General features: G+C 31.7%; 4 protein-coding genes across 5 annotated transcripts in view; 3 read left to right on the top strand and 1 right to left on the bottom strand.

Moving 5' to 3' along the window:
• The window catches only part of LOC116843273 (mitochondrial inner membrane protein OXA1L), a 155,605-nt gene extending 153,191 nt beyond the window's left edge, over positions 1-2,414 (top strand). For both annotated transcript variants that reach the window (XM_032813564.1, XM_032813565.1), the window contains 7 exons: positions 108-282; positions 532-708; positions 842-985; positions 1,091-1,176; positions 1,259-1,525; positions 1,712-1,868; positions 2,145-2,414. In XM_032813564.1, coding sequence (XP_032669455.1) covers positions 108-282; positions 532-708; positions 842-985; positions 1,091-1,176; positions 1,259-1,525; positions 1,712-1,868; positions 2,145-2,299 — 1,161 coding nt within the window. In that variant the 3' untranslated portion in view covers positions 2,300-2,414. The remainder of the gene's footprint in view (positions 1-107; positions 283-531; positions 709-841; positions 986-1,090; positions 1,177-1,258; positions 1,526-1,711; positions 1,869-2,144) is intronic.
• Positions 2,415-2,727: 313 nt separating this feature from the next.
• On the bottom strand, positions 2,728-5,869 carry LOC116843306 (transcription initiation factor TFIID subunit 6-like). The gene is made up of 8 exons (XM_032813640.1): positions 5,777-5,869; positions 5,327-5,500; positions 4,916-5,234; positions 4,310-4,713; positions 4,032-4,235; positions 3,725-3,907; positions 3,390-3,609; positions 2,728-3,267 (listed from the first exon to the last, which is right to left on the bottom strand). The coding sequence occupies exons 2-8, from the start codon at positions 5,474-5,476 to the stop codon at positions 2,840-2,842; spliced, it is 1,908 nt and encodes a 635-aa protein (XP_032669531.1). The 5' UTR covers positions 5,477-5,500; positions 5,777-5,869; the 3' UTR covers positions 2,728-2,839.
• Positions 5,870-8,112: 2,243 nt separating this feature from the next.
• LOC116843305 (armadillo repeat-containing protein 3-like) lies at positions 8,113-9,910 on the top strand. The gene is made up of 6 exons (XM_032813639.1): positions 8,113-8,402; positions 8,476-8,643; positions 8,737-8,940; positions 9,061-9,223; positions 9,327-9,445; positions 9,671-9,910. The coding sequence occupies exons 1-6, from the start codon at positions 8,199-8,201 to the stop codon at positions 9,890-9,892; spliced, it is 1,080 nt and encodes a 359-aa protein (XP_032669530.1). The 5' UTR covers positions 8,113-8,198; the 3' UTR covers positions 9,893-9,910.
• A 1,155-nt stretch (positions 9,911-11,065) lies between these two features.
• LOC116843304 (armadillo repeat-containing protein 3) lies at positions 11,066-11,671 on the top strand. The gene has a single exon (XM_032813638.1). It carries the CDS (start codon positions 11,114-11,116, stop codon positions 11,429-11,431), a length of 318 nt encoding a protein of 105 aa, XP_032669529.1. The 5' UTR covers positions 11,066-11,113; the 3' UTR covers positions 11,432-11,671.
• Positions 11,672-12,633: the final 962 nt, after the last annotated feature.

Raw genomic sequence — 12,633 nt, 5'->3', positions numbered from 1 at the left:
TAGTTTTGCAAGACATAAGTCGCAATATACAATAATAAGTGTTTATCAATATAAATTTAATAAAGTTCAAAATTGATTTAATAAGAAATTGTTTTGTGTTTATTTAGGAAGTGCCTACATGTAGATATATTCATTCAGTTAGCCAAGTAAGAGGGATTCCCAAACACAATTCTTTGCTAAATCTGTACAGTAACTATCGAGTTACAGGAATCCCTTTGGTTCGCTATGCTAGCACTAATAAGGAGACATCAGCACAAATTAATCCATATGATGAAATACCAGGTACTTAAAGACTGTTTTAAATTAATATCCCGTTTTAAATCATGTCCCTTTAATATCATGTTGCTTTAATATTTTATCATGATATTTATTGAACTATGCCTAGAGAATTGCAATAAATAAATTGTAATACCTATAATTTCTCTCATTGTTTGATAAAATTGAGTTATAATTATTAATGCACGAGAAAAAATTAAGATGTAAAAATTTGTTACTTTACTGTATGTTAATTTGCAATTAAAAAATTTGTAGATCCTCCAACACCAATAGAAGAAATAATAGAGGAAATTGTAAAGTATCATCCAAATGGAGAGATAACTTTTCAGAGCCTTGGATTAGGTGGTTACACACCAGTTGGACTTGTACAAAATGCCTTGGAGTGCATGCACATAAGCTTGAATATGCCATGGTGGACCACAATTGTCATAGGTATTTCTCTTTTCATTACAAACTTATGAGAAGCTTGATTAACGTAAAATTATATTAATCTAATAAAGGTTCTAATATAATTTCTAATCCTAATTTTAATATGTACTTATTAAAACAACTTTAATGATTCTAGGTACTGTTATTTTAAGGTGTCTCATATTTCCTTTGGTAATATACTCGCAGAAAAATATGGCCAAATTTACTAACCATTTGCCAAAAATACAAGAACTACAAGCACAAATGACAGAAGCTAGACAAAGTGGTGATCATTATGAAAGTATGTAAATAAAATTTTGTAAAGAAGTTTTATTTTGTAAAACATCTCGATAGATAGGATTCCCAATGACCGATAAAAAGAGTAATGTTCAATTCTTACAAACAGGTGCGCGGTGTGCAGCTGAGCTAGCGGACTACATGAAGAAGAATAATATTAAAGTGGGCAAGAATTTTTTGGTGCCATTTATTCAGGTATGCTGCTACGCGTATGCACGCGAAAAACTAAGAAGACGAAACTGAAAATAATTTCTTAATTACCTTTTATCTCTTTTAGGGGCCAATCTTTCTTTCCTGCTTTTTAGCTCTGAGAAAAATGGCAAACCTGCCTGTGGATAGCATGAAAGAAGGTGGCTTTTTGTGGATGCAGGATCTCACTATGCACGATCCTTATTACATAATGCCAATATTCACATGCGTGACGTTATATATTACAATTGAAATAGGAGCAGATGGCACTAATATTAAAACATTGGGCATGATGCGATATGTATTACGAGTAATACCTTTTGCTATATTGCCATTCATGATAAACTTTCCTGGTGTAAGTATAAACTGAGTGCTAAACGCTTAGGTGTTTCTTCATAATATCAAAATTGCACTCTCATAGCCAATGTAAAAAATATTACATCTGAGACCATTTGTCCATGTCACGAAAATTTCGTTTAAGTAGTAAGTCGTAAGCATTTTGCATATTTCAGCAAGTTCATTTTTCCATATTTATTTGTAGGCTATTTTGACGTATTGGGCATCGACAAACTTTATTTCCTTGATACAAACTAGTATATTAAAAATCCCACGAATAAAAAAGTCTCTTAAAATACCTGATATACACCATGCTCCAAAACCAAAGAGTAAAAAGAACTTTATGGAAGAAATAAAGCAATGTAAGTATACTGTATTCTATGATATTATGTAAAAATGTATCAGTATGTTGGAACAAAAATAATCAATGTAATTTTACAATGTGAGAGCAAAAATCATTTAATGTGCAAACATTGATGTTGATTTGGTTTCAACTTTGTACAACATAAAAATAAAAATATAAATAATCATATATATATATATATAAGTGATCAGATGAGTTTATAAAAGAAATTACACATTGCATTCTCTATACAAAAAGCATAAGATATTAAACATAAGTAATATTTCTATAACAGCTTGGACGAATATAAAAATAACGAAGCAGATGTCTGATAGAGAACAAGCGGACGTAGTACAGTTCAATGCTGCTGGTAAGGGCCCTATAGTGAAGACATTTAAATATGATCCGACAAAACAGAAAGAAACGACTGTGCTTACAAAAGGTAGATAATAATTTCATTAAAAATAAAAATGCGTATTATATTTAAGTATTTTATCACTTAATGTGTGACATAATAAGTTGATTTATTGTAATTGTAATAAAAGAAATTTTATTTAATATACAATATTCTCCCCCTTGTATTTAGCCTTATATTTAACAAAATATAAGAGATTATTCATTAAACTATGTGATACGAACTTAATATATATTTTTTGCTCATATTTATGTTATGTATATAAAAATTAGAAGTATTATGTACGTATATAGAAGAATATAATACACACACATATATCTTCATATAATATAATAAAGAAAATCCACAATATATTAATTAAATGAAAGCCACATGAAATGCCAAATAAAATTAAAAATTAATTAAATGAAATGTGTATCAAGTAATTTTATTAAATTTTAAAAGTAAAATAATATTTCTTTGAAAATTTATCTTTTTGTTTATGTATATATATATATATATATATTTATCTAATCTATAAAGAATATATCAGCTGTACAAAGAAATATTTGAAAGTTTTACTTTCATTCTGTGTGTTATTGAAACGAATGTTCTTCTTCCGGACTGAGTGATCTTTCGATATTTTGTTGCGCAACAAAGACATTCTGCGTTTTTGTTGTAAGACCTGTTTGCGCTACCGATGTGGTGTTAGTATGGCTACTGGCAGGCATACATACTACAACCAATTTAGGCGTAGAATTCGGCACATGAGCCTTCTGTTGACCGACATTAGTTTGCGCCAATTTAACCTGTTGCTGCTGTTGCTGTTGCTGCGTTTGCGGTTGCTGTTGCTGCTGCTGCTGTTGAATTGTACCGGTACTGATATTGGAAGCGGTAGGTGTCTGCGAGCGTGACTGTAGAATGACAAATTTCTGTCCACCAGCGGTGGAAGCACCGCTAGCACTTCTACTAGCACCAAGCATGATCGTGCGGCCAGTTTGCTGCCCCGGACTGGAACTGGGAACTAAAAGATAACACATAAAGCATAAGCATCATATTTGTTTAATAGTCGAAGTAAATCGATACTTTTGTTCTGTATACCTTAGCATTTATATGCGAAAACTTTGTCAGTTGCAGTTGGCTTACCTGTTTGCATAAGTGTTTTTCCCGTACAATTCAAACTTTGTTGCTGATTCGTGGTTAGTGCTGTAGTTGTCGCGGCAGTGGTTGCTAAAGCAGACAGTTGTGTGCGAGCTTTCGCAACCGCTGTACATAACGCGGGACCTATATAGCCATAATCCTGTTTGTAATCCTCCACGTAATCTGGTGGCGATCGTATTGTTTTCAAGACTGGAGCGACACATTTCTGAAAAATTGCCTCTAACTTTCATATGTAACATTATTGATATAAAATAAGAAGTACAAAGTATGATTGACAGAGTGCGAATAAAATATCTTAATTAACTTCTGAAGGCTATTACTATAAGCAAAGTTTTGATATGTCCTGCAGCATTTTTATCCATGTTAGTTAATCCTTGGCCTTCAATGCATGATTCAATGCGATCAGAGATGGACTTAATTTTAGGGACAACCAAGGACTTGATTACTTCTGGACCCAATTCATAGAGCCCTTCAATTGCTCCATAAAGCGACGCCAATGGTATCTACAAGAAATTGATTTTTAGTATCACAAAATGGAGTGTTTCAAAAGCTGATTTCTTAAAATTAACATTTTTATTTCTTAATATTTTGTACCTTACTTCTTCATTTAAGTTATGTGACTGTTACCTGATTGTTCTTTGCTAATGCTTGACTAAACATACGAGTGACCCTAGTTTGCACATTATTAGTAGTGGTATTAAAATTTTTACATATTTGTGACATTAGTCGGGAAGCAAAATCTCGTAATGCCCAGTGATTGTCCACTTCCGGCTTCATGCATAATTGTCGAGAAACTATGCAGGTAGCAACTGATGGTATCAACTCGTGAAGCTAAAGAAATTACGAGACATTATTGCATCAAAATACGATGACATTAACACTAATGGAAGTTTTAAAAATCTTACATATTTCTCCAGGTAAAGACTCGGGTTTTCGAGCAGAGCTTTGACCATACGCATGAGGTAGATAAGCAATGCAAGATGATTTTGAACCACGTTAACTCGCACGCCTTCCGCAATGAAAGTGCACATACGTGCCAGCATTTCATGTAAACCTGGATCCGCTGAAAGAGACTGAAGAGCCTCGGCTCTACGAGCCTCATCGGATCCGACACAAGCCTCAGTTATTTCCTTGTAATAAAGTTGTTGTTCTACACTAAGCTCATGCGTAGCGAGCTGTTTCACATGCACAGTTTCTACATTCCGCAGTTTCTGACTTTTGCCACCACCGCCTGGTTTGCCGACGCCAATGTTTTGGTTCTTGTTGGAGAGTTTAGTAGTCGGATCGACGCTTTCGAGCTTTTGGACATCTATTAACATGTCATAATAATAACAAATTATGCTTTCATATATTACATTTTTAGCAATTTTAGATATTGTATAAAGATTTTTTTATCTTAGATATTGTATAAAGATTTTTTTATCTTAGATATTGTATAAAGATATTTCTTATCTTAGATATTGTATAAAGATTTTTTTTTAATAACATCATAAAAAGAAAAAAAAGAAGACCTTTTGATACTGGTGGTGGATTTTCTGGTATAGTAGGTTGCACTCCATCAATGCACAACCAATGGGCACGCAATGTAATTTCCAGAGGCAGCTTGGGCCATGCTTGTCCACCAGTCATAGATACAATCTCATTAAGATCGATTTCCTTCTCTTCTACAAAATGTAACTCTCTACCACCACCTGATGCGAAGCGGAATGGTATATGGTCTTTGGCATAAAATCCATATGTTGGTTCGATATTCCTGACCTTCAGTGAATGATCAATATCATAAGTAGTCATTCGTTTACGTTTACCATGTCTCATAAATTTTGCTGCATCCTATAATATTCATGTTTAATATTAAAACTAGTCTTATAGAAAAAAAAAGTATAAGTCATCACAAAGTATATTAAATACTTGATGTAACAAACCTGAACGATTTCTTTCAGCCTGTAGCTCACATCTTCTGCAAGTTCCTTTGCAGCTTCATCAGGAAAATTGCCAACGCCAATACTTTCCGCTATGACTTTGATAGATTCTTGAGATAATGTTGTTCCATACATGGACTCGCCTTCACTCATTTTGAAGTTATTTTAGATGTCACACTTCATATAAACATTAGAATTTCATTTTACCAAATGGCAACAGTAAAAATGTAATCAAACAATTAAGCGCTTACTAAACGCTTACTAAACGCTATTTCCTGATTTCAATTGAGTTACCCTAGTTGTACTATGCGTTGTAAAGTTGTATCTTTACAGAAATATTACACAATGTTCTTTACAATTAATTAATTGATTCATTACAGATATAACTGCAATTCATAAAGAACTTGTATATAAACAACGCTACAGAGTTACAATTTATAGGTTATGAATCACTTTTTTTTCACACACAAGCTGCGCGGAACACCAGCGCAGACTGTGTCTGACTGTGCTCCACTGAAATATAACTATCTGCAACGCGCGCTGCCTCGTGAAGACTGCGGGATGAGAGAGAAGTCCCTGTTTCCTCTATTATACTTGTCTGATTCATAGCATAGTCGAGAGTGGGGAGAATGTGACATTCTCCTCATTCTCGACTATATTATGAATCAGACAAGTATAACAGAGGAAACAGGGACTTCTCTCTCATCCCGCAGTCTTCACGAGGCAGCGCGCGTCCAAGTTCGGGGAGCACGCTACTAACGCTACCGTGTTCTTCTATCTTTATCGCTCCTTAGATATTCAACAAGAATAGAATGACACGGTAGCGCCGAATAGCGCTAATAGCGAGTTCCCCGAACGCACCTATAGTATATAGATTTGTTTTTTGTTTTTGCTCTGTGCTGAACTGGTGCAATAAGTTAGAGCGAGAAAAAATATACTTATCTCGCTCTAACTTATTGCACCAGTTCAGTACTGCAGGAACAGAAAACAGACCCTATATTCAATGCTGTGCTCAGCTATGTAGACATAAGGTCTGTTCTTTTGCTCTGCACTGCTGCACTGGTGCAAGTTAGAATGAGACAAATATATATTTGTTTCACTCTAACTTATTGCATCAATGCAGCAATGCAGAGCGAAAGAACAGACCTATGTATACTTTGAGGAGTTTCTACTTTGAGCAACCTGAAGGCCTGTTCTTTGTAGCTGTACTGCTGAACTGATGCAATAATATTAAAGTGAGACAAATATACGTTTTCTCACTCTAATTTATTGCACTAGTTCAACAGTACAGCTACAAAGAACAGGCCTTGAGATTCCTATTTATGCATGTGAAATATATATATAGTTTATGTTATGTATATTATAGATTTTCAGTACAGTGGTAGTAAATGCCCTTTTTCAGCAAAGAACACGGTGTTACACAAAGCCATTTTGTTGGCTATACATTATCTAAGATAGCCTCTGAGATAACAAGTAGCTGATAAAAAAACTTTGGCCCATATTCTGAATCCTCGTTTATCGATAAAAGTGTCTTAAATGTAGTTTTTTAGCCAATCAGGTGTCTCCTAAGCTTTTTAGAGATACTTTTATAGATAAAAGAGGATTTAGAATATGGGTGTAACAAGGTGTCCCTTGCTGGAAAACGATTGATATTGGAATGAAGCCATTGATATACATCATACAGTCTGTTTTCTATTGCTGAATTAGTGTACACTTTCGGAACTTAAAAAGCAACAAATATACAGATAAAATTTGGTGGAAGAAAGAAGAGAGAGAACTAGTGCAGCAATTGAAAACAGACCCCTCGACAGATGTCTCGGCATGCACAAAAAATTAGGGAATATACAACAAACCTGACAGATTCAAGTGGCCTTGAATCTACATTAAAACTGTCAAAAACGGTCTTCATGAAAATGAAGATAGTAATCATAGTAATTGGTTAGGTAACGATTAGATAATTTCAATTGATTATTGTCAATAGGATTATTTTTTGTCAATATGCGACCAAAAAATTCAAAAGTAAGTTTTGGTAAATCTTGTAATTTACTTTAAAAGAGCGAAATCATACAGCGATGAAAGTTTCTTCTATTATATATGTGAAAAAAAAATCTTGCATTATAAAAATATGTAAAAACAAATTTGATAATTAAAAAATCGAAAAGTGATCTATAAAAATTAATATAACTTAATATAACTTAAAATTAATATAATTAATTAATGTAATTAATTAATATAATTAATTAATATAACTTAAAATTCAACGAGTTCTTGTGTGATATTCTTCAATTTTATGTAACATATTTTTATTGAGGAAAAATTTTTCATATTTTTCTAAGAAGAAAGATGAAGGAAATGAGACAGACGCAATATCCAAACATGGTCCGTTTGACCCATTTTCTTTTGAGATTAAAGATGCAGAAACAGCGATATTGTTATTACAATCCAAAGAAAAATCTATTCTATTAGCAACTGTAAAAGCATTATTACAATATGCCAGTAAATCAAAGGATAACATAAAAATACTTTTTGATCTTGGCATCGTAAAGAATATTCTTCCTATTATTGAACATGAAGATATATTTACTCGAAGGTTAGTATTAGACGACATTAAATTTTTTTTTTAGAACATTAAACATAATTGAAATATATTCTTTTTTTATATATCCGCATTTTCTATATTCTCAGTGTATACCTATCATAATAAAATACATGTTTGTTAAACTTTCATATTTATTCTTATATTTTGTACAAATATAGATTTGCTGCAAAACTATTGGTAGAAATAATAACGGTACCGGATGTGACAGCCTATTTAATCGAATCTAATTATTTACCACATTTTGCGAAGTTATTAACGGCTGAAGAAGATATCTTCATGCAAGAATACTTTTCCGCAATACTCGTAAAGTTATCCAAAGATCCATGCGGCATAGCGCTATTAGTAGAATATTGTTCAAATATGGATTTTCTCTTTGAAAAGATACAATCTTCAGATCCAGATGTAAAAAAAAATAACATAGAGATTCTATATAATATAATGCAAGATCCCGTAGGTGCATATAAAATTTTGAAATCTCAGGTTTGTTGAAGTTATGATACTAATGAAACATTTTTTATTTAAAGATTTACAACTTTTGTTCTACCATTTTTAGCAGTTTAACTTTCCCTTGTTATTTCAACATTTTGAATCATCGTATCCGGAGATTCAGCAACATGCGCTAATTATAGTTGCTACTATAATCGGGATAAACAAAAATGAAGATGTACAATCTTTATTCTTCAAAGAAAACGGAGTTCAAACTTTATTGAATTTTTTAAAAGTAAGTAAACAATTTTAGTATTCTTAGATTCTTTGTCATCTGATTGCCTGAATTTCATTTAATTTTAATTTTTAATTTTTATTTATTGTTAAGAATGATGAGTGGAGTGATTTACACGTTGAAGCTTTAAGAATATTAAATCGAGCTGCTGAGAATCCATCAATTACGAATGAATTTATTAACAGTGAAGGTATTCCACTAGTGTTAAACTACATAGAAAACGCAGCGAGTTCTGAACTTTTTACAGAAGCTTTCAAAGTCATTGCGCATATTACTAATACTTCAGATGGAAGAAAAGTAATATTACGTAATATAAATAAAGTATATTCAACTTATGATTAAAATAAAATTAAATAAAACGTAGTATTAAATTATGTGTAATTATATATATACATGTGATTTATATTACTTTTATAGATTCTACATTCACATAAAGTGGTTGGATATTTAATAGACACTTTAGAACGATCAATACAATCTGATATAGTTGAAATTAGTTGTCATGCAATTGGAAAAATGACACTTTATAATCCCGCTGCGGAAGAATTCGCAAGAAGGAAATCCATTGGAATTATTTTAGGTTGTGTAATTGAAAATACTTTTAATATAATTGCATATAAAGTAGAAAATTAGAAAAATTATATTACATTATTATATTATTATATTATATTATATTATTCCAGACGTACTGAAAAAAGAAAACTTACAATGGTCCGCAAGACACACTGCATGTTACGCACTCAAACAATTATTGACGAGCAATATTAGAAATTGTGATATTTTTTTGAGTCTTCATGGACAAGTAATTGTATTATAATAAGTCACATATTTTCCTCTCTCATATACATACTTAATGATTCTTAAATGCAATAGTAGAAAAATAATATATCGCAAAGATAAGACGTGTGTATATCTATTTATATGTATATCTGCAAAACTACAGATATATAGATTATCCTAAAATATTTTATTTTATTTTATTTGTTTATGAATGTGTCAAAATATAATATTTTTTGTTTGGTTTAAGGATTATCTGTTACAACTGGTGAAACAGTCTAAGAAACAAGTTCCCATAGAAATTTGCATCATAGCTCTTGAAGCTTTGATTGTCGTAGCGCGTCATTCATCTCTTAGAAATTCTTTAATTAATTTTGACACCATCGACACAATTTGCTTATTTCTGGAGGTAAAAGCAGCATTTGACTTGTTCATAGAGAATACTGAATCTCGAGACCGATGTTCACAATAATTATTTCGAAATATTCAATTTTCCAGTCAACTTATCCACGCGTTGACGAATTTAAAATTGCTTGCTGCAATCTATTGTCTGTGTTATGTTTGGAAAAGAATGGAAGACAATATTTTCTTGAAGCAAATGGTCCCGAAAGATTATATACTCTTGTTACTGACGTCTATTCGATTCCAATAAGAAACTCCGTGGTGCAGCTGATACAGACGATTTCTACAGATTTAATTGTGGCCGATGCTTTTATAAAAAGCAAATACTTACGATAGTAAATTCGTTGCTTTCTCTTATATTTTTATTGCAATTTCTATCTGTTAAATATCTGTAATAGTCAATGTAATCACATATTGCAGCATGTTAAATAATCGCTCTTCTGCAAGAATCATTCCTTCATGGGATACTTGCATAGAGACGCTGTTTAAATCGCACTTACCAGCTAAATTTGCTTTCACGGGCCGCTTGTCTCTACACGATGTTACTCAAGACGGATTTTATGTTTTACGGAAAGGCATATGTCCGTGTGTAAATTTGCAACATTGTGTAACGACTATATGATGGATTATCAAATTTGTCAAAAAACTGGCTTATTATTATTAATTGACTTTTTTAGATTCCCAGCTTTAGATGAGATTTTTCGGCTGAAATGTTCTCCGATAGAACCTATTTATACAGTAAACTGCTCACGACCATCAACACCGTCAAACGCTTTACAAAACGAAACATCTTTCGAAGGTAATATCTATGTAAATGTTGAACAATATATACAAAATTAAAACCAGTCGGAATAATAATTCAGTATCAATGTTTTCCAATAATAAAGATAATATTAAGGCACGTCATGTATTTTACTTTTTATATAAAAAATGTAGAAGCTGGACTTTTTTAGTAAAGAACATTGAAAAAGAATATTTTTGATCGCAGGAGATATAAATTCACAGCTTGAATTAAAATACGGACGATTACAATACGATCCATATTTGGTTGAATATGTGGAGCTCTTTAAATGTATGCTTTCAACAACGGAATCAAAAAATGTGTTAGTAGAGTTTTCAAAAAATTTGATTTAAATTGAAAATTTGATTTAAATTGATTTCACGAATCTTATATTATCTTATAGCTGTTTATAGTTGTACGATAGATATTTATATACAACATATTATATACAGTGCGACGGCTTTAGATATTGGGTTGACAAACATCCAATATATTTCTTCACGTTCAAAAATGCTAGCACGTTTTGTGGCCCGTCAAATGTCTGGTTTCGATCCAGAGAACAAATGCATCCCATATCAGCTTGAAATTCATTTAAAAGAGATTAAGGAGCACTTAGGAACAAATGTGATACCACTTGGGCAACTTCGCCTAGGCTCTTACCTTGAAAGAGCCCTACTATTTAAGGTGATAGCTGATAAAATATGTCTTCCAGCCGCTCTCGTACGAGGAGGATACGGTATATCATGGATCGAAATAGCCATACCTCAAGTAATATTAAATGCTTACATTAACGGTATGTTCTCTTTCGTCGTGATACTATTTCATTAAGTGTTTTATAGATTGAAGATTCAAATGAAGAGAGATTCAGGATTCCTAGTACTTGTCTGTTTGAAAACTCTGAATATCGTTCAAAAATAATTACGTCTATTTCTTCAGAATTATCAGACAAATCAGATACTCGCTTATATAAGTATAAGACAGAAAAAGTGTCTTTCCCACGTGATGATCAATCGACAGTTTATCCAATCAAACACATGAAACCGAATTTCATCGTTGATTTGATGGATACGCCAGGTGATTTAATCCCAATTGGAAGTCCACGCTCGAAGCTATATTGTACTGCCAAGTTGACTTGTGATAAAAAATATTGTCAATAAAAAATGATTTGCTTTAAGTCATCCATACTTCAATCTATACTTCAGTGTTTTGATTTTAGACTAGAACAACATAGGCGTTACGTGCACGTCAACGTTTAATTTTATCATTATGCAGAAAAAAGCTTTGTCGTGTAACTAAATGGGCCTAAACGAAAATTCGATGTCGAAAAATGATATTTCTATTACAGTGATCAAAAATATTCGTCTGAATATTTAGTTGTATTAAAATGTGGTTAAGATAAATGAGAACAATTGATTGAGTAGAAATTTCCTATAAGAATCCATTTTCTCAACCGTGTTTTCTGTCTGGCCCCTATTCTATCCAGGCAACAGAAAAATCATTTATACTAACAAATAGTTATTTTTTCCGTGTAACATACACATCAATCTCCTTATCATTAGCTAATTAATTCTTTGCATATAATGGTATGTGCTTATACTTGCCTTACGTGAGAGAATGTTAACAATCTTAAAGTACATCTAACTCTACGACTATATAAATGCAGTCCCATTCTTTAGCATAATGACATGTGAAATATCCGCTCAGGCGCATCATATCTAAATATTCGTACATCGTAATTATCTATTATTAATCAATTATTAATCAACAAACGTAACTGTATGTATTTCAAAAATATTTAAATTTATATTTTTAAAGAGAATTTATATAATTTATAAGATTTATATTTTGAAATATTTAAAGAGTAATATATACATATATTTTCTCATATAATATGTATATATATATATATATATATATATATATATATATATATTTATGAACGAAATTATTTCTCAACAATTTTGTTTTTCAAGTTTCATGCGTGAAAGTTTAAGTAAAACTTAAGTTCTTCATTTTACAATTTTTTTATA

Source organism: Odontomachus brunneus, unplaced genomic scaffold, assembly GCF_010583005.1.
Source record: "Odontomachus brunneus isolate Ranch 3 - 2012 unplaced genomic scaffold, Obru_v1 Obru_scaffold_031, whole genome shotgun sequence".
NCBI classification, from domain to species: domain Eukaryota; kingdom Metazoa; phylum Arthropoda; class Insecta; order Hymenoptera; family Formicidae; genus Odontomachus; species Odontomachus brunneus.
This window is presented reverse-complemented; position numbering and strand designations above follow the sequence as displayed.

Coding starts and splice junctions, on each gene's coding strand:
- LOC116843306 (XM_032813640.1), bottom strand. CDS start 5,476: ATGAGTGAAGGCGAGTCCATGTATGGAACAACATTATCTCAAGAATCT. Junction 4,714..4,915: donor TCCACCACCAGTATCAAAAG/GTCTTCTTTTTT, acceptor ACATGTTAATAG/ATGTCCAAAAGCTCGAAAGC. Junction 3,268..3,389: donor AAAAACACTTATGCAAACAG/GTAAGCCAACTG, acceptor GTTATCTTTTAG/TTCCCAGTTCCAGTCCGGGG.
- LOC116843305 (XM_032813639.1), top strand. CDS start 8,199: ATGCAAGAATACTTTTCCGCAATACTCGTAAAGTTATCCAAAGATCCA. Junction 8,403..8,475: donor ATAAAATTTTGAAATCTCAG/GTTTGTTGAAGT, acceptor TACCATTTTTAG/CAGTTTAACTTTCCCTTGTT. Junction 8,941..9,060: donor ATACTTCAGATGGAAGAAAA/GTAATATTACGT, acceptor TTACTTTTATAG/ATTCTACATTCACATAAAGT.
- LOC116843304 (XM_032813638.1), top strand. CDS start 11,114: ATGCTAGCACGTTTTGTGGCCCGTCAAATGTCTGGTTTCGATCCAGAG.